General features: G+C 37.0%; 1 protein-coding gene across 1 annotated transcript; it reads right to left on the reverse strand.

Moving 5' to 3' along the window:
- Window positions 1-868: 868 nt before the first annotated feature.
- On the reverse strand, window positions 869-23,047 carry LOC121367870. The gene is made up of 4 exons (XM_041492305.1): window positions 22,914-23,047; window positions 20,057-20,440; window positions 9,307-9,496; window positions 869-6,487 (listed from the first exon to the last, which is right to left on the reverse strand). The coding sequence occupies exons 2-4, from the start codon at window positions 20,377-20,379 to the stop codon at window positions 6,377-6,379; spliced, it is 624 nt and encodes a 207-aa protein (XP_041348239.1). The 5' UTR covers window positions 20,380-20,440; window positions 22,914-23,047; the 3' UTR covers window positions 869-6,376.
- Window positions 23,048-26,367: the final 3,320 nt, after the last annotated feature.

Here is a 26,367-nt window from a genome sequence, read left to right on the forward strand (position 1 = left end):
TGGTCGGGTTGCCATCTCTCGTACTGGACTAGTGCGGGCAGGCCTTTATCCTACCCTCCCCAAACCGTTTCCTATCCTGGATGGAGAAGCAGGCACAAGTTAACACATATGCCCATGGCAGGCATGCACAACAACAGCTTGCTCTGAATGTACATGTTAAACTCTATGACCTGATCCGATTCATGGTTACAATCTCAACTTTGCTAACCCTTTCAACTCGATCTTGTGTGTGGAGATATGATTTTGATCACTTTAAGGGTTTTGTCATTTGCATTAAAAAAAAATATATTTTATAGGCGGTAAGTGTACAACAAAATTTCCTTTGATTTGGATGGCATTAAAGGGTGACTAAGTTTGAACCTTGTGGTCAACACACCTTTTTAACAGTTAACCTATCGGTATGAGCAATACAGTATATTTATTTTACGGTATAGACCTACGTGAACTTTGTATTTCCAATAAAGAGTAACACATGGTATTCCTAGTTTTAATTTCAGGTCAGTGATGCAAAGTGTCTTACGAAATACCTGTGCTAAACATTCCAAACTTTATTCATACATGATGTCATTCTTGATTTAGTCACTACACAGCTGCAGTTGGGCAAAAATTGTATGAAGTACATCATTAATCAAGGGAGTTAATTTGGTGGTACTTTCTTCTTTTGGCCAAAAGTAATTTAATTCTGGATTTTCAACTCATATTTTTAAAAATAAAACTGAAAGAGCCTCTATTGAAAATGAAAACATTTCTGACTGGCCTGTCAATCACAAAAAAATGGATCCCTTCTTTCATTTTGATGAACAATGAACCACCTTCAGTTTTGTTTCAGATTTGTTGGGTGACATTCCAAAAAGAACAGTAAATGTTATTAAGAAAAAAAATGGCTTTATTATCACACATATTAAAAACATAAAATCATAAAACATAGTTCCAGGAGACAGTTGAACAATTAGGTAGACCTAAACACTACCTATATGAATACTGTTCGGTTGAGACATTCAAGGCAATTTAAAGCATGGTTTTATTTCAACAACACAGTTACATAAAATCACTAACACTAATACCATGGTATCTTCCTTTTCTGTTCACATACCGGTACATTTATTAAAATGCATTTTGAGCTACAGCATTTTTATGTTAATTTCCAGTATGAATGTAAGGGTGAATGTGGGATTTTTCAAGAGATGGATGTGCAATGTTTTAAAAAGAGCACCTCCAGTATTTAGGGAATGGGGATGCAACATGTAACAAGGCCGCCTACAGTATTTAGAAGTATACCAATATGTATGGTAATCTTCCACACAAATACCAAGCTGACCAATTACACATTCACACTACAAACCAATAAATGAACTGTATTCATCTGATAAACATTGAAATTTGTGTGTATGCGTACACCTCGTCCCCCCACCCCCCACCCCTCCATTGATCTCTACCTGGAATGTCAAAATATCTGCACTAGTAAAAAAAAAATGTGGTCAACAGGACATCTATTATGGTTATTGTTTGTGAAAATAGCATTGTATGTAATGTCATCTCATGGAGAGAAATTGATCAAATCCTATTACTTGTTTTTCAAGCCAGTTCATCAATTAATAAATATTGTTTAAATCATAGTTTTAGCACTGTGAATAAATATTTTAGTTATGATATCAGGGGTGGGAAATGATGAACTGTAAAAAAGATGAAATTTAGGGGGTCCCGGAAATTCTTGAAATCCTAGGTTAAAATCTGTGCCATCTGACACATCTTGGAGGAAAAGACGATTAAAATGCGAAGAAACGCAATGTTCCATGAGAGGAAAACAGATGATCTGAGGAGAATTCCCAGCCCTGAATATATATTGTACTCATAAGAGACAAGCCATGCAGTCCCATGAGACATAAAACACTGGTATGTTTATGCTGACATTTAACACATAGTCATAAATTTATGGTTTACTGCAGTTTTAAAAATTCCTTTCACTATAATGGTAAAAATATATAAAGCCCAATATAAAGAAACACATTTATACTGACATAAAAATGACTATTCTTCAATTGATTACACATGGAAAAAGACTACCTTTCTTAGACCAAGAATTACCTGCATAACAGCACCAACAACCCAGGTAATACATCAAATAATGACTACAAGATGAGTCTTTAAGATAGGCTGAAAATTTAAAGCAGTGTACACAGTCATTAATTAAAAAATATGAATAAGTGTGTTTAGACATTTAGTTTTCAAAATATAGTGAGCATTAATTGAGCAGTTTATATTTTTAGTCATGTTATCCATATAGAATTTTAATTGTTGAATGTTTGATAATTGGTATCTAATTTCATAAAGAAAATATAGCGAGTTCATTTCCAAAATGCTATATACTGTGAAATCACTTTTGTTCAAAGTGGTCCAATTTCCATGTTATTTGTGGACTAATGCAGTCAACGAAAATAAAAACACAATGAAAATATAATACCGTGAAACCTGTCTAAACCAGAACACTCCTGCCCTTTTTATCGAGGAACTTAAGTCATAAAAAATCCCATTAAGTTTAAACTTAAGTAAAAACTTAAGTTCTTTGAAGCCCAGGGACCTAATATTTATCTGATGTAGGCAGGATCTGGTGTTTAGAGGGTCATGTTATAGAATTTAGAAAGTTGGCTGGGTTTGACAGGATTCCGGTTCATTTAGGGTCTGGTGTTTAGAGGGTCATGTTATAGAATTTAGAAAGTTGGCTGGGTTTGACAGGATTCCGGTTAGTTCAGGGCCTGGTTTAGACAGGTTTTACTGTAAATGTATGCATATAATTTGAATTTATGAAATTACATGTCCATCCACAATTATAGGTACATGTATACATGAAATGTGCTTTTTAGCAAAACCCCGAAACTGTAAGTCCATGAAAGTAAAGGATTTCACTGTATCCATTTACTGTTCCATCATTTTGAGAAACCGTGGTTTTGCTTTAACATTATATATATATCTGAGACATATATCACATGAAACACAGTGTAAACATCGTGCAGGGCTCAACCTTAGGCTAAGGCTTAGCAGTAGCCCGGGGTGTTTTGGCTACCAATTTGTTGCTCGGGCTATCAGATGTCTAAACCCAGTAGTCCTCCGGGCTACTAGATTTTACATCCAGGTACTCCACAATCAACAAGATTCTTAAACCCCTAAAAAACCCACCTGAAACATGTTTAAATAAAAATAAATGATTTTGCCTTTTACTCTTTTTTTTTTACCAAAAATTATTAAAATTATGGGGCTACCAATTTTTATATTTATATTTTATAACCTGGTAGACTGGTGGGCTACCACTGAAAAATGTTAAGGTCAAGGCCTGTCGTGTTTGATGTGCACAGATTGTGCTTTTATGAAAACTGTATTGTTCTATCATTGAGTTGTAATAACATGAGTATACTACCACTGCTAACTCAAAAAAAAAAAAAAAAAAAAAAAAAAAAATTGGTGTACTGGTATATGATGGAAATGTGAACATGAGTTACGTACTGGCCAAAGAACACAGAATTTTATGTTAGTCTACAATTAAAGCATTAAAACAAACTCATAAATAACAATAATCTAAAGTTAACTAATGAGGCAAATGTACATGCTTTATGAATGAAAGTAGAGATGGGTGACATCTTAAGTGGGAGACAATATCACACTAAAGAGATTTAAAAAACATAAAAATTAACAATGATTAATATATTCACTGTAAGTTAATTTTTATTTATAACAATCAACAGTGAAAAATATAGAAAATTGTTCCCTAAAAATGTCCATTAAGAACAATGCATGATATGTAAACGGTCACACCATTTCACTAGTGATAAATAATTTTAGTTAATTTTAACTGAAAAATAGAACAAACAAAAAATTTGGTTAGAAGAGTACAGGAGGGTGTGATTTTTACAGAAAATGATGAGTTTAATTGTTTTCATTATTCATATACAACAACACTGCTGTGATTCTTGACATGTTTCCTACTCTAAATTCAACACTGAGTTATGTCCCCTTGCCAGACAGAGATACCAGTGATGCCTAGGAATAACGTACATGTATCACATAGCATTCAGGCAGTATTCAACAATATTATTATTATTATTCATAATACATATCTGCTCTATGAAGACATAAATAATTGATTCTGATTATTCAACTAAAATTTGCAAATTACTTTAATATGCAACAACAAAATGGTTAACAAGTTTAGGAAATTCCTGATAAGTAGTTTTAAAAAATGTTCATGTAAGTCGACTATGTTTTGAGATCAATGTTTTTTGTTGTTGGGTTTTGAATGTGTGGGGTTTTGTTTTGGGCTTCAGTGTCCACAATACATGTACCGGGTACATACTGTGACTATGGCAATACTATAATGTACTGGTATCGTAAACATTTTATTTGTAAACCTTTTGCACTGACAGTGATGAGTCTAACATTTGCTATGAGACATATCCATTGAGCAGTTGCTATTATTAAAGTACATATTACCCTGGTAACTATGGAATTAGATATAAACAACAAAAACATGATTAAAACATAACTTTCTAAGATCACAAAAACAAAAACAAGTCTTTCAGTTCACTCAAATACCACACACAGGCCACTATTCAAGTTGTAGATTTTCAGAATTCATTCCAAAAACCACACAGTGGTCTAATGTAATCCCAATATTCTTGTCCATAAACTATATGACTCAAAATTCACAAGGAGCAGGTAACATATGCTGCTCAAAATGCAGAATCTGCTTTCTGATAATCAGTTTCACAAACAGATTTTCCTTTTCATCCTAGTTTTTAAATAATATTTCTGACACATCCTGAATATCTCGTTTTCAAGAGTAATTTACTATACATACAAAACATAAGCTTTTTGCTTCTAAATTAAAATGTACAAAGCTTAGATTGCTCCCCACCCTACAAAATGGATTGTGAGGTTTTACTGTAATTGAACCAATATTTTCAAGCTGGAGCATGAAGTCACAATACAAAACTTCATAACATGTCTGTTTTCAAATAGCAGTCCTCAAATACTTTTTCATTATTTTGAACAGGTCTTGATAAAAAGTACCAATGCCTAGTTTATCAAGACTTATTTAATACAATCCATTTTCTGTCTTCTTGTTTTCCCCATCTTATATCCAGATTAATATTCCTCCATCCTGTCCTGGTGACATACCACAGTTGTCTGGGTTGTCTGTCCATGACTAAACATATTCACCAAAACTGAAGTACAATACAGCAGTGTGCAATTTTGAGGAGAGTCCAGAAGCCCGAGGCTCGCAAAAATCATATAGGACTCTCTAGCTTGGCTAGAATACGAGCCCGCATGGCTCGTAAATATTATTTGTACAAATTACATTGATTCTTCGAAATGACACAGTCAACATATATCTCAAAATCCTGAGAAACCAGAGTCTTGAATAGCGATCTTTTCCATAATTTCATGCAAAACATTTAACTAGTGTATCTTCTGATCTACTGGAGACGCATGGCAGGGCTCACTGGGTTGGTGGCAGGATCTAAAGATTTGAATTCAGACCTTATGATCGACACTTAAAATTTTTAAACCAAAATCGCACACTGTATTGTTAATGGTCGGTCATTAACAATTAGTGAAGTTATAAGTTTGTTAGTCTAGTAGTTTTATACCTCTGCACTAAGCCATTGGGTTAGAACTGGTACCGAGATGCCAGGGGCCCTATTTTCGAAGCTATCTTAGCCTACGAAATCGTGAAATCATCGTAAGCTATGACGTCACTATGGCGTGTGCTGTAGTGACATCACAACCTACGACGGTTTTACGATTTCGTAGCGCTAAGATGGCTTCGAAAATAGGGCCCCAGGGGTGTAACCTTGGGGATTTCAGACAAACACCCAGCTAATGCTAAAACAATTTTTTTTTTAATAGAGCAATATTAGGCTATTCACATAGATGTCCAGGAAAAAATGTAGACCAAATGGTCCACTAGTTTCAGATTTGAACCCCTCCAGGGCCAGATCACACAAGGCCCCTGAATGCAAACCCATCACCTACCAACAATGACCTGCAAGCTTAACAACTACCGGGTACCCGGTACTATATAAAATGAATTACTCAGCCTCTGAAGACTTTTTGATGCAAATACTCAGTTAATGTAAATTGTTAGTTTTGGTTGACTAACTAATTTAGAAAAAACAAATATGCAAGGCAATTCTTACTGCAGTACATATATCACAACTGGTTGGTTGCCATGATTCCACAACCACACCTTATCACAACTGTTCTCTATGATATCACAGTCAACAAAAAAACAAAACATTTGAGCCTCCAGACATATGTTAACTGTTTGGTACAGTGGTGGCCAGTGTCAGTATGTGCAGTAACTGTGGTAATATGAGTCTCGTTACTTGAGTGTGCAGCTCCAGTTAATAGGGTTATACTTCATCATTTCTCTATCAACCTTGTTTTCATGCTGGCGTAGTACTCTGTTTTCTCTCCATTGGTTCTCCATTATCTGAAAGTGGAAAATACAAAGGAATATAAATCTCTGTTCATATTCACTAACTAGTGTATTAAATTTAGCAATGATGTAGTTAAAGTTCAGAGTCATCAGAAAGGTATAGTGGATCTTATGGAACCATGTTCAGAAAAACTAACAAGGTGCTGTGAGGTTGCTAGGGAGTAACAGGTGAAATCAAAACAGGTCCAAAACAATTCACATATAAAATCACAAAATGGTGGTATTCAGAAACAAAAAGAAAGAAATGTTTTATTTAACGATGCACTCAACACATTTTATTTACGGTTATATGGCATGAGACATATGGTTAAAGACTACACAGATATTGAGAGAGGAAACCTGCTGTCGCCACTTCATGGGCTACTCTTTTCAAATAGCAGCAAGGGATCTTTTATATGCACCATCCCACAGACAGGATAGTATATACCACGGCCTTTGATATACCAGTCGTGGTGCACTGGCTGGAACAAGAAATAGCCCAATGGGCCCACCGATGGGGATCAATCCTAGACCGACTGTGCATCGAGCGAGACTGTACCGCCCCTGTATTCAGTAACAGATCTAAAACCAAATATTCTATTTATAACTGATACAAGTCTATAATACATGTATAAAAAAAGTATGTTTTGTTTGACAACATTAGAGCACATTGATTTATTAATCATCGGCTATTGGATGTCAAACAATTTTAACATAGTCTTAGAGAAGAAACCCGGTACATTTTTCCATTAGTAGCAAGGGATCTTTTATATGCACCATCCCACAGACAGAATAGCACATACCATGGCCTTGATATACCAGTCATTGTGTACACACTGGAACAAGAAATAGCCCAATGGGTTCACCGATGGGGATCGATCCTAGACTGACAGCGCACCAGGTGAGCACTTCACCACTGGGCTATGTCCCGTTCCCGTCTATAATGTAAACTAAACCGCTGTACACTTTGGTAGTTAGTATAGTGTTCACCTGAGGTGCTTGGGTTGAAAGATCGAACCCATTCTCTGATTGGGATGTTAGTTCATCTCATAGAGTGCACAATGTAAACTAAACCGCTGTACACTTTGGTAGTTAGTAGAGTGTTCACCTGAGGTGCTTGGGTTGAAAGATCGAACCCATTCTAAGATTGAGATGTTAGTTCATCTCATAGAGTGCACAATGTAAACTAAACCGCTGTACACTTTGGTAGTTAGTAGAGTGTTCACCTGAGGTGCTTGGGTTGAAAGATCGAACCCATTCTAAGATTGGGATGTTAGTTCATCTCATAGAGTGCACAATGTAAACTAAACCGCTGTACACTTTGGTAGTTAGTAGAGTGTTCACCTGAGGTGCTTGGGTTGAAAGATCGAACCCATTCTAAGATTGGGATGTTAGTTCATCTCATAGAGTGCACAATGTAAACTAAACCGCTGTACACTTTGGTAGTTAGTAGAGTGTTCACCTGAGGTGCTTGGGTTGAAAGATCGAACCCATTCTAAGATTGAGATGTTAGTTCATCTCATAGAGTGCACAATGTAAACTAAACCGCTGTACACTTTGGTAGTTAGTAGAGTGTTCACCTGAGGTGCTTGGGTTGAAAGATCGAACCCATTCTCTGATTGGGATGTTAGTTCAACTCATAGAGTGCACAATGACAGGTATATCAAAGGTATGTACTGTCCTGTCTATGGGAAAGTGCTTATAAAATATTGTTTGTTGCTAACAGAAAAATGTAGGTTTCCTCTGAAGACTACATGTCAGAATTAATTAATTTATTAATCAGTGTGCTCTAGTAGTGTCATTAAACAAAACAGACTTTAACTTTAAGGCTAGTAGGTGCTGCAGTCAAATTTGAGTACCAGTTCATACTCAGAGTGAGTTTTAATGGCCATCAATCTTTCTTTCACAAATGACTCACCACAAACCACTGTTCTTGTCACACAACCCCACCACAACTGGTCAAAAGCCGTGGTATGTGCTTTCCTGTCTGTGGGAAAGTGCATATAAAAGATCCCTTACTGCATTTGGAAAAATGTGGCAGGTTTTCTCTGATGACTATGTGTCAGAATTACCAAAAATAGAGGATGATTAATTAATCAGTGTGCTCTAGTGGTGTTGTTAAACAAAAAACCCTTTTTTATAAACTCTTTAATTTTCAGGGAAATGGGGCATATGACTAGGGCATCACAATGATTTGCCACATGTAATGGCCGCCATTAAATTTTATCCATGTAGTAAAAGTTTAAACTATAAACTGTTGATATGTAATTTTAGTCACCAAACAAGCTCTATTAGTTGAAAATATCTTACAATGGCTTAACCACATGCAATGTCAACTTCACCAACTTCTCTTTCACTAGCCCCTAACCATGAATCCTTGTCCCTGAATAGAATTTTAACTGGATACAAGCATGGACATAAATTAAAATGGAAACAGTTGAGCTGAAGGAAGGAAGAAAATGTTTTATTTAATGACGCACTCCACACATTTTTTAAAATTTACGTTTATATGGCATCAAACATATGGTTAAGGACTACACAGATATTGAGAGAGAAAACCTGCTGTCACCACTTCATGGGTTACTCTTTTCGATTAGCAGCAAGGGATCTTTTATATGCACCATCCTATAGACAGGATAGTACATACCACAGCCTTTGTTACACCAGTTGAAAAGCACTAGCAGGAATGAGAAAAGCCCAATGGGGACACTGACAGGGATCGATCCTAGACCGACCACACATCAAGTAAACACTTTGCCACTGGGCTACATCCCGTCCCGCCCAGTTGAACTGTTGCAGGTATAGATCACTGACAGTAGTAAAACTGAACTCACAACTTTGTTCCCATCCCTAAAGTTTTTAAGATAGGTGTATCGCTTGATGAATTTCTCCGTGTCCTCTTGTAGACAAATTTTGTCGTATTCTACCGCCACCTCGCTCTCGTGGATTTTATTCTTCAGGTCTTGTTTCTTCTGGTAATCCTGATAGGACATCTGTTCCTTCAAGACTTCTCGGAAGTGTTTTCTAAAAAAAAAAAATGTTATGAATCATAACATATATCAAGGACATAGGCTTACTACAGCAACAGGAAATAATCACCAACAAATTTTATGTTTTTTGACTAAATTATAAAAAAAATTCCACTAGTTTATATTATACACTGGTTTTCATAATTGATCATTATTTAACACTGTCCAATTTTATAATAGTTCTGAGATGTTGAACTAGTTTTTTCATTCATTTGTTCATCTACTTTCATGTATCCTACATCCATCCATTCATCCATCCATCATCCACCCACACACTCCAAAAATCACCCACCAACTCATCCAAGTTCCCCAAAAACACAACCCACCAAAGCACACCCAGTCACCAACCCATACATCCACAATTTATTTTAGTTTTAATATCATTTACATTTGTATTCTATATTGCCAAAAGTTATTGTTATATGTATCACAGATTTATCATGTCATGTCAATGCAGTATATTAATATCATTTGTTCATCATTTACATGTACCAATGTCTGACACCTGATAGCCTACAATTTTGAAAATGTTAATTTTTTTATTCATTCACTCACTCATTCATGCTTATTGTATTGTTGTTTATTCAATTCTGATCTCATCTCATCCATACATTCATCCTAATCAATGTGCTCTAGTGGTGTCATTTAAAAAACAACAAATACATCCCTCCATGCATCCACCCAACATCCATCCACCCATCCATCCATCCATCCATCCATCCATCCATCCATCCATCCCATCATCCATCCATCCATCCATTCATCCATCCATCCATCCATCCATCCACCTGCCCATAGACCCAACAACCAACCGTCCGATGCACCCATTAAAACCCCTTTTCCTTTTTTAAAACTGGTCATTTACATTTACTGGCATATTCTTCTAACACCACAATGGAACTTATCATTACCAACAAATGGCACATTTGTTATGTCATGTCAAGTGGATAATGCCGTCACGACATTTGAATACTTTAGGATTATGTGAATAAGAACACGATAGACCACAACAGAAACTTTGACCACTTATTCTCCACGCTGACACTTCAATTTTAATCTGATCTGTCAAACATACAATATTCATGTTATCTGTGTACATTCTTTTCTTTCTTTTGTGTTGTTGCGCAGGGGCAGAAATAATGCTATCTAAACAACAGGTCTTGCTTTGAGCTTAAGAACCCAAGTTTTCTTGTAGCCAGGTAGCAGACGGTAGGCAGTCAAAGTCATAAAAACATGATAGGGCCGATAAGCCATTAATTTGCTCGGAAATAGAAGTTTCCCCAAACAATCACTTGAATGATTCTCTTGTACGAAGCTGGTTATTATTGATTTTATTATTAATAATGCCATTAGTAAGCCCAGTGCTTGGAACAAATTATTATATTCTTCACTTAGCAGCTTGTTGTAACAAGTTGTGGAATATAGATGTTAGTAATTTATTGAATTCTAACTAACAGTATAATGGTTTAAGTGTGTTAAACACTATGGCTATAGTCTAAGGACAGGGAAAGTGATCTGACATGCTCATATGCAACATTGATTGGGCCAACATTAAAGATAAAAAAAATTAATGGAATCAAATCACATTTTCTATTTTTTAAAATTAAACCATTAAAAAAAACCCACCCCACCACATAGGCTACATCTATAAATTAGCAGCAAGGTATTTTTTTACATTCTTTTCCCAGAGACAGGACAGCACATACCAAAGCATTTGATATTAGATAAACCAGCTGTGAAACACTTGCTGGATAAACATAGCTGATATATTCATCTTACTGTGAAAACAATTCAGGGGAGTAATTAACTGCTCCCGTAACTTAGATTATGGGGAGCTATTTAAAACATCCTTTTGTAATTTGTCGTATTATATATTAAACATTTTAATTCACATGCTAAAGCTAAGATTCCATTAACACAGTAAGCGGATGCGGCATGTGTGATGCGTTATGCGGGGAAAAAATGGAAATGCATGTAGATGCATGAGAGTGATTCAATATGTCCAGCTGTGAATGAGGGAAACTGAATGGCTCCACGTAGCGATTCGTGCGGCAACTGATTACAAAATCGGACGAGGTAATCACAAATATGAAGTAATGCTGGAACTTCACATCAAATTTTAACTCCATGACCAGATTATGATACACTCATTGTTGAATCCGGTTCCTGATTATGTCATGTACCCACCAGCAGTGTTTTCTTTTGCTATTATTACGCTTTTTTAATTGCATAAATTTAAATTATGTTGCTCCATTTCCAACAGAGAATGCTGCAATTTTGACTGATTAACCATGTTCTTGGCAAGAAAATCTTCAACAAAAGAGACTGAAAACGCATGGGGAAATGTTTATATGGAATCTTATAAATCGCATACGCATACCGTATCTGCATAACGCATCATGCATGCCGCATATGCTTACCGCGTTAATGGAATCAAAGCTTAAGGGAAGCTAAAAGACATAGTCATGAAACTCACTACATTTTCCCATTAGTAGCAAGAGATCTTTTATATATGCATCATCCCACAGACAAGATAGCACACACCATGGTGCACTGGTTGGAACAAGAAATAGTCCAATGGGCCCACCGACAGAGATCGATCCCAGACTGACCACACATCAGGTGAGTATTTTACCACTGGGCTATGTTCTGCCTCTTTCCTTGAAATAGTCTCAGTTGAGTTATTGAGAGCCAGTGATAAAACCACTAAAACAGCATGCGGGATTGATCCTATGACCTGTCACACCTCAAACAAGTGCTCCACCACGGAGTCACATCCTGTCCCTAACTAAAGAATAACTGCAAGAAGTGGAACCTTATTTTCCTGTTTTTTTTCTTCTGACTGGGAATGTATTGTTTGCTTCGTAATCCAATAAAATAAATAAGACTGGTTAATAGGTAATCAATAGTCAAACAAAGGGTTTTATTTACAGTCAGCAGCAGGTGTTTTATTGATTTCGTCAATCTCAGCAGTTTATTAACAATAGGGAACTGGTGTTGATGGCTGGCCTTGTTGGTGCAGTGGTTAAGCCATCGGACTACAGGCTGGTAGGTACAAGGTTCTCAGCCTAGAGCGAGTTATTAAGGGATCAATGGGTAGGTGTAAGGCCACTACACCCTCTTCTCTCTCACTAACCACTAACTAATAACTAACCCACTGTCCAGGACAGACATCCCAGATAGCTGAGGTGTGTGCCCAGGACAGCATGCTTGAACCTTAATTGGATATAAGCATGAAAATAAGTTGAAATGAAATGAAATGTGGCTGGAAGGTACTGAGTTCGCATCCCAGTTATGACGTCTACCCAAGCGAGTAGGTGTACTACCCATTAAACTGACTTCTCTCTCACAATAACCACTAACAACTATGCCAATGACAGTATGCTTGAGCCGTAACTTGATATAAACACAAAAATTCAAGATAAAATATAAATGCAGTATCAGGCCTTGAATTTCGTGAATTAGAGGGCAAGGTCATTTGACTTATATTGATGGAAATTTTGGGATGACATTCCAACCAGAAGGAACCTTGAGTGAGCGCTCCGCAAGGCTCAATGGGTAGGTGTAAACCACTTGCACCGACCAGTGATCCATAACTGGTTGAACAAAGGCCATGGGTTGTGCTATCCTGCCTGTGGGAAGTGCAAATAAAAGATCCCTTGCTGCTAATCGGAAAGAGTAGCCCATGTAGTGGCGACAGTGGGTTTCCTCTCAAAATCTGTGTGGTCCTTAACCATATGTCTGACACCATATAACTGTAAATAAAGTGTGTTGAGTGCGTCGTTAAATAAAACATTTCTTTCTTTTTCCAACCAGAAGGTAACAAGGCAAACTTCAATAAGAGTCTTAATATAGTACAAAGGGGTGGGATGTAGCCCAGTGGTAAAGTGCCTGCTCGATGTGTGGTCAGTCTGAGGTTCATCCCCATCGGTGGACCTATTGGGCTATTTCTCGTTCCAGCCAGTGCATCACCACTGGTATATCAAAGGCCGTGGTATGTGCTATCCTGTCTGTGGGGTAGTACATATAAAAGATCCCTTGCTACTAATGGAAAAATGTAACAGGTTTCCTCTCTAAGACTATATGTCAAAATTACAAAATTTTCGACATCTGATAGCCGATGATTAATAAATCAATGTGCTTTAGTGGTGTCGTTAAACAAAACAAACGTTGTTTTGTTGTTTTTTAATATAGCACAACATAACCTATTCAAATTATGAATGGTTCATGTTTTCATAATAAAACAACTTTCAAATATGACCAGTTAGTAACACGCAAAATAAGGCACAGTTAGTTTTACCATGAGACTCTTTGATTTTCAGGGAAATGGGGCATATATAGGACTAGGGCATCACAACAATTTGCAACATGGCCGCCATTAAATTTGAGCCATGTAGTACTGATGGCAAAGCAGTTAAGCCATCATGCTTTAAGGTTGGTGAATTGTGGGTTTCAGTATCATCTCCAATATTTTTACTAATAAAATTCAACAAACAATATGCCTGCCATTAACCACTGCCCTGAACAAACAACTCAGACAGCTGAGGTCTGTGTGTGTATGTGTGTGTGTATATGTGTGTGTGTGTGTGTGTGTTTGTGTGTCTGTGTGCATGTGTATGTGTATGTATGTGTGTATGCACGTGTCTATGTGTGTGCGTGTATGTGTATGTGTCTGTGTGCATGTGTGTATGTGTGTGTATGTGTATTTGTATATTTGTGTGTGTATGTGTGTTTGCATGTGTACGTATGTGTGTGTATGTGTGTGTGTGTGTGTGTACATGTGTGTACATGTGTGTGTGTGTGCGTGTGTACATGTGTCTTTGTCCATGTGTGTGTATGTATGAAATATCTATTGTATTACTTATGAGTATAAAAGGAATGAATGTTAAAAACATTTTATTTCAGAATTTAGGCAGTTTATCACCTTTCATCATTCATTTGCTATTACATGTCTTCACATTATATCTAATGATTCTTTTAAGATGACTTGTTTAATGTGCTTTACAGGATTCAAAGGGTTAATGACACCTTGCACATGCATGGTGTAGTCAGTTGTGATATGTTGCTCTAAAGAAACTTGCTGTTAACTTCTAGTTAGCAGTAAGGCTGGGATTTATCCAGGATTGTTCCATGTCTGATGGGAATTGGAAAATTAGCTGAGTAAAGGATACTTGGGACATGGCTTCAGGCCACTGAATAATGCTGTACACCACTGCTAAAGTAATTTATTAGAACAGACATCATTAAATATATATTTTGGGAATTTTTAGTACACAAATTGGGAATATTCACTGCCACTTTCTCTTGAGAAGCAGCCCATGTTTGGACCCACAGAACACCTCAATAAATCCCTGTAAGGGGTCCTTCAAATGTATTTTTCAAAGATAGATCATGGCACATATTATTACTTTAGCCTTTTAGACAGCAGTGGGAAGTGGCCCGTCTTCGGACCCACAGAATGCCTCGATAAATCCCTGTAAGGTGTCCTTCAAATGTATTTTTCAAAGATAGATCATGGCACATATTATTACTTTAGCCTTTTAGACAGCAGTGGGAAGTGGCCCGTCTTCGGACCCACAGAATGCCTCGATAAATCCCTGTAAGGGGTCCTTCAAATGTATTTTTCAAAGACAGATCATGGCACATATTATTACTTTAGCCTTTTAGACAGCAGTGGGAAGTGGCCCGTCTTCGGACCCACAGAATGCCTCGATAAATCCCTGTAAGGGGTCCTTCAAATGTATTTTTCAAAGACAGATCATGGCACATATTATTACTTTAGCCTTTTAGACAGCAGTGGGAAGTGGCCCGTCTTCGGACCCACAGAATGCCTCGATAAATCCCTGTAAGGTGTCCTTCAAATGTATTTTTCAAAGATAGATCATGGCACATATTATTACTTTAGCCTTTTAGACAGCAGTGGGAAGTGGCCCGTCTTCGGACCCACAGAATGCCTCGATAAATCCCTGTAAGGGGTCCTTCAAATGTATTTTTCAAAGACAGATCATGGCACATATTATTACTTTAGCCTTTTAGACAGCAGTGGGAAGTGGCCCGTCTTCGGACCCACAGAATGCCTCGATAAATCCCTGTAAGGGGTCCTTCAAATGTATTTTTCAAAGACAGATCATGGCACATATTATTACTTTAGCCTTTTAGACAGCAGTGGGAAGTGGCCCGTCTTTGGACCCACAGAATGCCTCGATAAATCCCTGTAAGGGGTCCTTCAAATGTATTTTTCAAAGATAGATCATGGCACATATTATTACTTTAAAGCCTTTTACTTTAGCCTTTTAGACAGCAGTGGGAAGTGGCCCATGCTTCGACCCACAGAATGCCTCGATAAATCCCTGAAGTGGCCCGTCTTCGGACCCACAGAATGCCTCGATAAATCCCTGTAAGGGGTCCTTCAAATGTATTTTTCAAAGATAGATCATGGCACATATTATTACTTTAGCCTTTTAGACAGCAGTGGGAAGTGGCCCGTCTTCGGACCCACAGAATGCCTCGATAAATCCCTGTAAGGGGTCCTTCAAATGTATTTTTCAAAGATAAATCATGGCACATATTATTACTTTAGCCTTTTAGACAGCAGTGGGAAGTGGCCCGTCTTCGGACCCACAGAATGCCTCGATAAATCCCTGTAAGGGGTCCTTCAAATGTATTTTTCAAAGATAGATCATGGCACATATTATTACTTTAGCCTTTTAGACAGCAGTGGGAAGTGGCCCGTCTTCGGACCCACAGAATGCCTCGATAAATCCCTGTAAGGGGTCCTTCAAATGTATTTTTCAAAGACAGATCATGGCACATATTATTACTTTAGCCTTTTAGACAGCAGTGGGAAGTGGCCCGTCTTCGGACCCACAGAATGCCTCGATAAATCCCTGTAAGGGGTCCTTCAAATGTATTTTTCAAAGATAGATCATGGCACATATTATAGCCTTTTAGACAGCAGTGGGAAGTGGCCCGTCTTCGGACCCACAGAATGCCTCGATAAATCCCTGTAAGGGGTCCTTCAAATGTATTTTTCAAAGACAGATCATGGCACATATTATTACTTTAGCCTTTTAGACACCAATGGGCATGTATATCTTTTATGGAATTTTGGACACCAATGATTGTGAAGGCTCTACTATTGATACACATCCTTTCAGTCAAGTAATCATTGAGGAAACAAAAAAGCATACTCCTAACAATGATCGGAATAACATAAAATGGTTAAATTATACGAGATAAAACCATTCAAGTAATTTCCAAGAGCCAAACTATATTGTCCGACAGGACTATCATAAGCAATAATTCTCAAATCGGGCAAAGCCTGACACATTCATGTGTCCAATCGACTGTAACATTTACACCAATGGATTCAGCTGAGTGTAAGGAATGCTGTTAAATTGCACATTTAAACCAGTCATCTATAGCCATTATATATTTATAGACATGAACTAAAGCAGTGACTTTTATTATGTGATTCAGACACAAAAATCAACTTGAAACTTGCAACTGGACTACAGGATGGTAGGTACAGGGTTCGCAGCCTGGTACCGGCTCCAAACCAGAACGAGTTCTTAAGGGCTCAATGGGCAACTACACCCTCTTCTCTCTCATTAACCAACTAACACACTGTCCTGGACAGACAGCCCAGATATCTGAGGTGTATGCCCAGGACAGTGTGCTTGAACCTTGGATACAAGCACGAAATAAGTTGAAATGAAACTTACAAAACACCAAATGGCATATCTGATTTATTAAAACTAGATGCAAATCAGTGTGTATGTCTGTGCGTGTGTGCATGCATGTGTGTGTGTTAGTTTTTGTTCAATTCACATACTTTGTTGAATTCTAGAAAAATCAAAACCCACCTTTTCTATCAGAAAAAAATCAACAATAAAAAATAAATGAAATGTGTTCCATACTTATAGTTAATCAAGGTTCAAAGATGATGTGTTGAGCATATATCTCAGCTATCTGAGATGTCTGAGCAAAACATGAATTAAATGTTTAGTGGTTAAGTTAATAAGAGTATTTTTTTGTTAATTCCAAACCGCTTTTACTTTTCTTCTTACATCAAACAAAACAGAAATTATTTACAAAAGTCATTTTTGATAAAACCATTCAAGTAACTTCCAAGAGCCAAACTATTATCTGTCAGGACTATCATAAGCAATAATTCTCAAATCGGGCAATGCCTGACACATTCATGTGTCCAATCGACTGTAACATTTACACCAATGGATTCAGCTGAGTGTAAGGAATGCTGTTAAATTGCACATTTAAACCAGTCATCTATAGCCATTATATATTTATAGACATGAACTAAAGCAGTGACTTTTATTATGTGATTGCAACTGGCCTACAGGATGGTAGGTAGAGGGTTCACAGCCCAGTGCCGGCTCCAAGCCAGAACGAGTTCTTAAGGGCTCAATGGGCAAGTACACCCTCTTCTCTCTCATTAACCAACTAACAACTATCCCACTGTCCTGAACGGACAGCCTAGATAGCTGAGGTGTGTGCCCAGGACCTTAATTGGATATAAGCACAAAATAAGTTGAAATGAAACTTACAAAACACCAAAAGGCATATTTGATTTATTAAAACTAGATGCAAATCAGTGTGCATGCATGTGTGTGTGTTAGGTTTTGTTCAATTCACATACTTTGTTGAATTCTCGAAAAATCTAAACCACCTTTTCTATCACTAAAAAATCAACAACAAAAAATAAAGTGTATACTGATTAAATTTGAACCTGGGCTACAGCTAGTGAAAATTTCACAAATATATTTAAATGTTAAAAATAACATAAGTAACTGATAGTTAAAGAATCAGATATATAAAAAACCCTGACTATAACTACATGTACTAGTTTCCAGTTGTAAGCAAGAACTATACTGTCACTATAGCAACAACAACAAAATAATTACTTAATAAGACAAAACGGTTAATGGTCTGACTTTTTTAAAACATAAAAAACGTTTTTGCTAGAACTATGACTGGTATATACAAGACCATGGAAAGTGTGATCCTGTAAGGTTTCTTCTTTCATAGACCAATTGTGTGAATGTACTTATCAGCCACTGATTACAAAATGTGCTGAGACTGTAAAACACTCCTTCCTTTCCTGTTTATTCTGAAACCATGCTGGGTTTATATGCATGAATGAATGAATGTTTAACGACACCCCAGCACGAAAAATACATCGGCTGTTGGGTGTCAGACTATGGTAAAGGCAAAACATTACGGTTTATATGCATTTCAAAAACATGCTTATAGTGGGCTTGCGTGCAATTCTTGGTAAATAAATGTATGCTACATATAATCAATAAAACTCTTTATATCTCACACCTTAATAAGATATATAGTCCAATATTTACCAAGCAGAGCTGGGTAGCCTGTTCAAATATTTGAAACTGGTTGTAAAGTAAAGGCATTATGGAAACATACAATAGCAATACTAAAAACCTGTATTGACAAGCCTGGAAAGCACGTTGTAATAATTATGATCATATTTGACATACATTAGTGTACACATTTATATGCTCTTAAAAATATATTTGTACTTACTAGATGTAACCTGTGATTAGCATGGGGATGTTTAGACAGGGTGGGGTGGCCGTAAACTGGGCTTTTCCCACAAAATATGACCACCTTGTAGATAGCCAGCCCTCAATAGCTGAGACTATTTGTATATACATGGCCACCAAGTATATAGCCACTTCTATGTTATGTGACAGAGATGACATCTTCCATTGCTGTTAATTGATGGAATTCATTATTGTATGCAATATTCAGCATAATGTGTATATGATAGTCGACTGGACCGGAGTGCAGAAAGATCCTTGATAAGTGTGGCATTGGATAAGTACAAAGAAGGCGGACAAATAACTAAATGTTATTTAGACTAGGATCTGGGTTTAGGGGGTAAATGGTTACAACTCAAAACGAGTATTTGCCAGGCTCAGTTTGTTTGTTTGTTTTGTTTAATGACACCACTAGAGCACATTGATTTATTAATCATTGGCTATTGGATGTCAAACATTTGGTGATTCTGACATATAGTCTAAGAAGAAACCTGCTACATTTTCCCCAGTAGTAGCAAGGGATCTTTTATGTGCACCATCCCATAGACAGGATAGCACATACCACGGTCTTTGTTGTGGTGCACTGGTTGAAGTGAGAAATAGCCTAATATGCCCAATGACAGGGATCGATCCTAGACCGACCGCACATCAAGCAAACACTTTACCCCTGGGCTGCATCCCGCCCCTTGCAAGGCTCAGGTGCATATGCAGGTAGACATACCATTCAATTTATTTCCATACTTATAATTAATCAAGGTTCAAAGATGATGTGCTGAGCTGTCTGAGCAAGACATGAATTAAATGTTTAGTGGTTAAGTTAATAAGAGAGATGTCAGTGTAGTATTTTTTTGTTAATTCCAAACCGCTTTTACTTTTCTTCTTAAATCAAACAAAACAGAAATTATTTACAAAAGTCATTTTTGTATGAGGATGGGACGGACTATAGTCATTCTCATTCACAACCACTGACTCACCTATAGGCCTCTCGTTCAGCCGGTGGGCCATAAAATCCCTTTGCCCAGGCCGAATGGTACCGCTCATGCTCTCGCGCCTGCATAAATATCCTCCGTCTGTCATTATGTAAATGTTGTTCTATTGTCTCCCAGCTCGCGTTGATTCGCTTTCGTGGGGGCGGAGGAGCTAAAGGGTTAATCCTTGGAGGCATATGTAAAAAGTCCATGGTACTGGTGAGGTGGGGTGGGGGGTAGCTCACATACATGGAGTTGGCAGAAAAAGACCTTGGCGCCCCGGGAACAGGGGTCCCCCTTGGGGTGATCCGAGGTAATGATGTTGCCATGGTGACGAGAAGTCACCTGGAGCTGTTTGCGTTACTAGGTGTGTCAGGTGTCAGGATGAATCTGGAAAATAAAATTATAATAGACGATTTAATTTTAAAGAATTCTGTATTTTTCCCATCCATAATGTTATTATAGTTTGCTGTTCAAAAATGTAATGAATGAATCTGTATGAGTCAAAGTCGGTAAATGTATGATACATTTTTCATTTAATAAGTACATATTAAGTTCGTAGGTGCCAGTAGTAGCAGTGGGGGTCGAGAGCAGCAAGATGTACTGCCCCCCCAACTAAAAATAATACATCCCACCCCCTCTCCACCACATTAGAAGTCAAATTAATGTATTAATAGCCCATCTGGTTGCTAGCATCTTTTTAACATATTTTTTTGTTTTTATTCTGGCATCTTCAGACACCTAAGATGTTGTATAGTTTATAACCAAGCTGTCTTTTTAACACTGAAATATATTTAAACAGGTGCCTGTGCAGGGAATAGGTTTCAGGGGTTAAAACCATCATAGATGTAAGGGATCCCATTTGGTTTGGTAGGGGGTGGAGGATAAGGACAGACTGAATTTTGCCCAAATTAAACGAAAACTTTCGAATCTGAATAACAAAATTTACTCATATTAGCATCATGTCAAATGGCAACATAGGGTTGAATGAATGAATCACTATACATTTTTACACAGAATACAACTAATATTGTGGGTAAAATGATGGAATTACATGGTGAAAATGTTTCAGGCAAGCTCATTTTGCCCGAATATCTTTAAATTTTAGGATTTTCTCCAGCCCTGGGGGGGTGGGGGGCATTGGGGGGGGGGGGGGGGGGGGGTAATTTCCTCCCTTCCCATCTTGTAAGCCTATGCCTTGCTCAAGCAAAAAAAACTTCAATAGTTTCCAGGGGAGCATGACTTGATTCCCCTATAAACTTTGCTCGTTAGTATAGACATCACAGTGGCATAGGAAGGGAGGGGGCACACACATATATATAAATATAAATATATAAATCATCGATGCTGCTACTGGATAAAGAAGGGGGGCACATGCCCCCTTGCCTCTCCACTTCCTATGCCAGTTCCCCTGCTATATATATATACCGGTATATATATATGTGTGTGTGTGTGTGTGTGTGTGTGTGTATATATATATATATATATATATATATATATATATATATATATATATATATATATATATATATATATATATATCATTCGTCACAAGTATTTTTTAATATGGAAAATATCAACCGAGTCTATGTTAATTGGTATTTGTCGAGGTTCTGCTGATTAACTAGATGAGGTTGATATTTTACATATTAAAAAACACGAGTAGCGAATTCTATTTATCCTATAACACTTTTAAAATAACATTTTAAATTATTTTTAGTAAATCACAGTACTAAAGTGGGTAATATGATGTCATCACGATTAGCACAAATTAGTTTGACGTCACACATTTCAACTAAATCTTTGAAAACGTTACGCTCAGGCATACAGGTCTTATTGGTTTGAAAGCAAATGACCCATCCACAGTGACATATTACCTAGAGACCGTGTAAATTTACATACCATTATTAACTGGGTTAATACACTAAAATTATCACATAGGTTTATGACATGGATATCATGGGTAAGTTATAGGATATATATATATATATATATATATATATATATATATATATATATATATATATATATATATATATATATAATATATAATTAATTCTTTTGGCAGAGAAGATAAAGAAGACTCGTTACACATTGTTCTTGTTTACTCAATACTCTCCCAAAATGGAATGCAGGGGGATTAGTACAGAGGTATAATCATAAATAAAATTAATATTGACAAAGCAGTGGCGGATCCAGAGAATCCATTTAGCTGGGCCCCAATGACTTGAGGCAGAATGCCAAGGGAACTTTGGGGGATTGTAAAAAAAATAAACAAATAAAATTATAAATTTAGGGGAGGCCCGGGCCCCTGCCCCCTAGATCTGCCCCTGCAAAGGGATATCATGGAGAAGGGAGCTACATAAATAATTCTTCTATCATTTTGAAACTTAAGTAGGATATAAATGTGCTTGATTGTGCTGGGGGTGAGGGTGTGGGGGGTTTATGGGGGGGGGGGAGGGCACATGATTCCCACTACATATAGCCTTTTAATCAAGCATATAAGGTTACCCATCCCCTCTCCCTGAATATAATATTTTCTTTAAAATACTAAAAACTGTAAATCTAATCTTTACATAAAAACAAAATGGAAGGACTTTCCTTTGGCACCGTCACTAACCCTAACTCTATTTATTATAAGTATTTATAATGTTCTTTATATGTGACAGTGCCAAAAGAAAGTCCTACCAAGAAAATTGACATTTGATTTATTCTGCGAGGTTACCGGATTTACATATTAATATTATCCCTTTAACACTAGGAACTAGGGAGTTGTTCTCACAACAAAACAAGATTCCAATCGCTTTCAACAAACACTCAACGTCTCCCAACTTCCACACAACGATCGTTTATCACTACTTACACTGAGACATTAACAAATCTTCAACCACCATAAGAACGTGTCCTCGGTTTTAACTTTATCTACAGAGCTCGTCTCGATTGAGAGAAAGTTCCCATTACACACATACAGAGCAGGTGCGTTGCCCTAGAAGTCACGTGATACAAACGTCGCTACGCTACCCGCGGACTGAATTCTGGTTTTTTATTTACCTGTCAAACGGAACGGAGTACTCCGCGCAGTAATCCTATTATGGTTGTTGAATGGTCTTGTTACAAAGTCGAGAGACCGATCGAACGTGATCACATTGCTGAACAATTTGTTTTTTTAAATTAATAATTATACTACTAATAACAACAACAACAATAATAATAATAATAATAATAATAATAACGTACGTACGAACTAGTTCTAATATTATTTAACAACATCTAACACATATTTTTTATTACTGTATTACGTAATGTGTGTAAGAAATATATCTTATGTTAGGCGAAAAGCACATGGGTTGACGTTTACAATACATATTGTCACGGTGTGTAATACACAAAATATAATATGCTATGCTTTTTAAAGACTTAATTTTGAGTAAATAGCAGTTCTACTGGGGTGGAATGGGTGCAATAAAAATCGAATCAAAAATTTTGTTTTGTTTAACGACACCATTAGAGCACATTGATCGGCTATTGGATATCAAACATTTGATAATTTTGACATATAGTCTTCGAGAGGAAACCCGATACATGTTTCCATTAATAGCAAGGGATCTTTGCACCATCCCACTGACAGTTAGCACATGCCACGGCCTTTGACATACCAGTCGTGGTGCACTGGCTGGAAAATCGAATCATGACTAATTCATATAAAGCATTCTCCAGCTAGGTGTTTTTGTAGGTTTTAGGGAACATCGTCTTCTTGCCTTTTCCCCGCTAGAAATACTTTACAGCCCTCGTGTAGTTAATTCGGTTCAAACTACTATTTCTGAATTACCTGTCTCCAGTGGCGTAGCGGGGGGGGGGGGGGGGGGGGGGGGGGATCAAACCTTTAAAAAAAACACCTATTCAATTTTATGAAATCATACATACATACATAAATGGATGCCTCGATAGCTCAGAAAGCATGGTGGTTAGTCTGCAATTTGCAATTCGGTGCCACAGGTTCGAGTTCCAGCAACGGCATGGGGCAATTTGTGAGGCCAGAAAGGATTTAATTATCCACTGCGCCAGTGCGTTACTGTCACAAGTCAAGGGTAATCGGAGCAGAATGTGATTTGAAAGTAATTATTTGTAGATTTACTATACTATGTTTATTAGCACACATGTGGTATTTTTAGTTATACATATGAAATTTATGGTATAATACTTATTATCAATTATACGGTAATACAGATGATAGAAATGGAATAGATTAGTCATAGCTTGGATCATCAAACTTAAGGTTTCTTAGTACGAGATTAATTAGGGAAGGTAGGAATTTGTATTGTTATAGCTTGTATCAGGAGTGAGTGGATGGTAACTGAAAAGCTGACTGTGTGAATAAAAAAGATGACTTAGTTATTGTTTGGGGCAGTGTGATTTATTTTTGAGAGAAACAGTGAACAAGATTTGTGCAAGTTGTACAGAAGTTTGTGAAAGACTTTGATGTTTATAGTTCGGGTAAGTAACCGTAAGTAATTAAATACTTGATATTTAGTATGTATTGTTATTTTGTGATGGTTATAAAACATAATTGTATTATGTTAAAGTGTAGTAGTATGGTAATGACATATTAATTTTATAAATATGTGGATAATGAATGTTTAGTATAACTTGTATAATGTGGACATTGAGTAAAGAGATGAAGTTGGTTGGTATATAAAGTGTGTGGAATCTTAAGGTGTTACATCATAGTAATTAAGTGTATCTGGGTTACAGCACTGTAAGAGGTCACTGTTATAGCTGATACAGCAGTAGTGTCTACCGAGAGATGTAGACTTGGCTTGCCTGAATGGAGATGTGACTGAGAGTCAAGCTTGTGGAGGTTTGGTGAATTCGTGGAGGAGTGGTACACGAGAGAGTGCAGTGTGGTGGTAATGTGGAAATGAAGTTCCATGTGTGGGCTATTTATTAGCCATGTTCGGGTTAAATAGAAAACAACGGGTTGTTTTGTAATATTATTATTATACTGTGCAAGTATAATAATGGAGGTGTGGTGAATTCGGAAGGTGAAGAGAAGGATAAGATGTGCAATTAGTTCATAATTGTATTAGTTAACAACGTGCTCATGTATGTGTTGAAACATTAGCAGTGATAGTTGTTAATTGGTAGAAAGTGGTATGTGCAATACTGCTTAATTAGTTATATGTATATAAATTAATATAACTAACTGACTTTTGGTGTTATAAAAAAACCCTGTTTTAATGAAGATATATGAAGTCATAAGTGGACATTGACATTTTATTTTGAATACGTAATGTTTTAAATATTACATGGTGCTATGTGTGATGTGACATATACTTAAAACATTGAGTAGTATTTGGGTATAGTTAATAGTGATTAGATCTGTGTGGTCCTTAACCATATGTCTGACGCCATATAACCGTAAATAAAATGTGTTGAGTGCGTCGTTAAATAAAACATTTCTTTCTTTCTTTCTTTAATATTGATTAGTGTGGTGATCATCTGTACTAAGATGGTGACTGGTGAAATTAGTTAAATGTGTGATGGAGAGAAAGGTTTAGGTGTGCATTGATGTATGATGAATAGGCCTATGGTTTGCGCAATGATTGAAATGTGTGAGTGTATATGATTATTATTTGCTGATATAAATAAATGTAGCAAACTTATATTGGTTTTATGTGTTTCTTTTAGTTATCTAATTACTTGTGACAGTTACTATCTATGTATGTAACATTCAACCTCGACATACATGCAATATATAGATATTCATACATTAATACGTTCATACATCAGATCTAAAACCATCATTGTTTCTTGGAAGGAGCGAGCATAATGACGGTCTTCTACAACTAAGTTCAAGGTCAGTTTACCAAAGACTTCTGTCTCAATAAGAGTTTTCTCAATGCCCGATTCTTACAGATACCGCTCAGTACACTATTTTGTAAGTTTATTTCTGTAACTCAGGTTATGAGTCTGAGAGAGATAACCTACTGGTAGAGCACTTGAATAGTCACATGGTCAGATTTAGTGCATGAGATAGATGACTGATCACTGAAAGCCCCATTGTCCATGGCCCAGCACGTGTATGTACCTTGAGTGAAAGTGCTTGGAACTGGATCCTCATTTCCTTCTGACTTAGCAACGGCGTAGGAAGCGACCAACCGCTTAGATCTCTTTACATCATTGTAACAAGAACTGACGCCTATATAGTTAGCCGCTGTCAAAACCTCCCCGCTGCGGCTCTTCCTATATTGATACTGGCCAAAGGTTCCCATGATTTGGCAGACTTTGCGTGACGGTTCTGTTGAACTTGAGTGAGT

The sequence above is a fragment of the Gigantopelta aegis genome, chromosome 3 (genome assembly GCF_016097555.1).
Source record: "Gigantopelta aegis isolate Gae_Host chromosome 3, Gae_host_genome, whole genome shotgun sequence".
Taxonomy (NCBI): domain Eukaryota; kingdom Metazoa; phylum Mollusca; class Gastropoda; order Neomphalida; family Peltospiridae; genus Gigantopelta; species Gigantopelta aegis.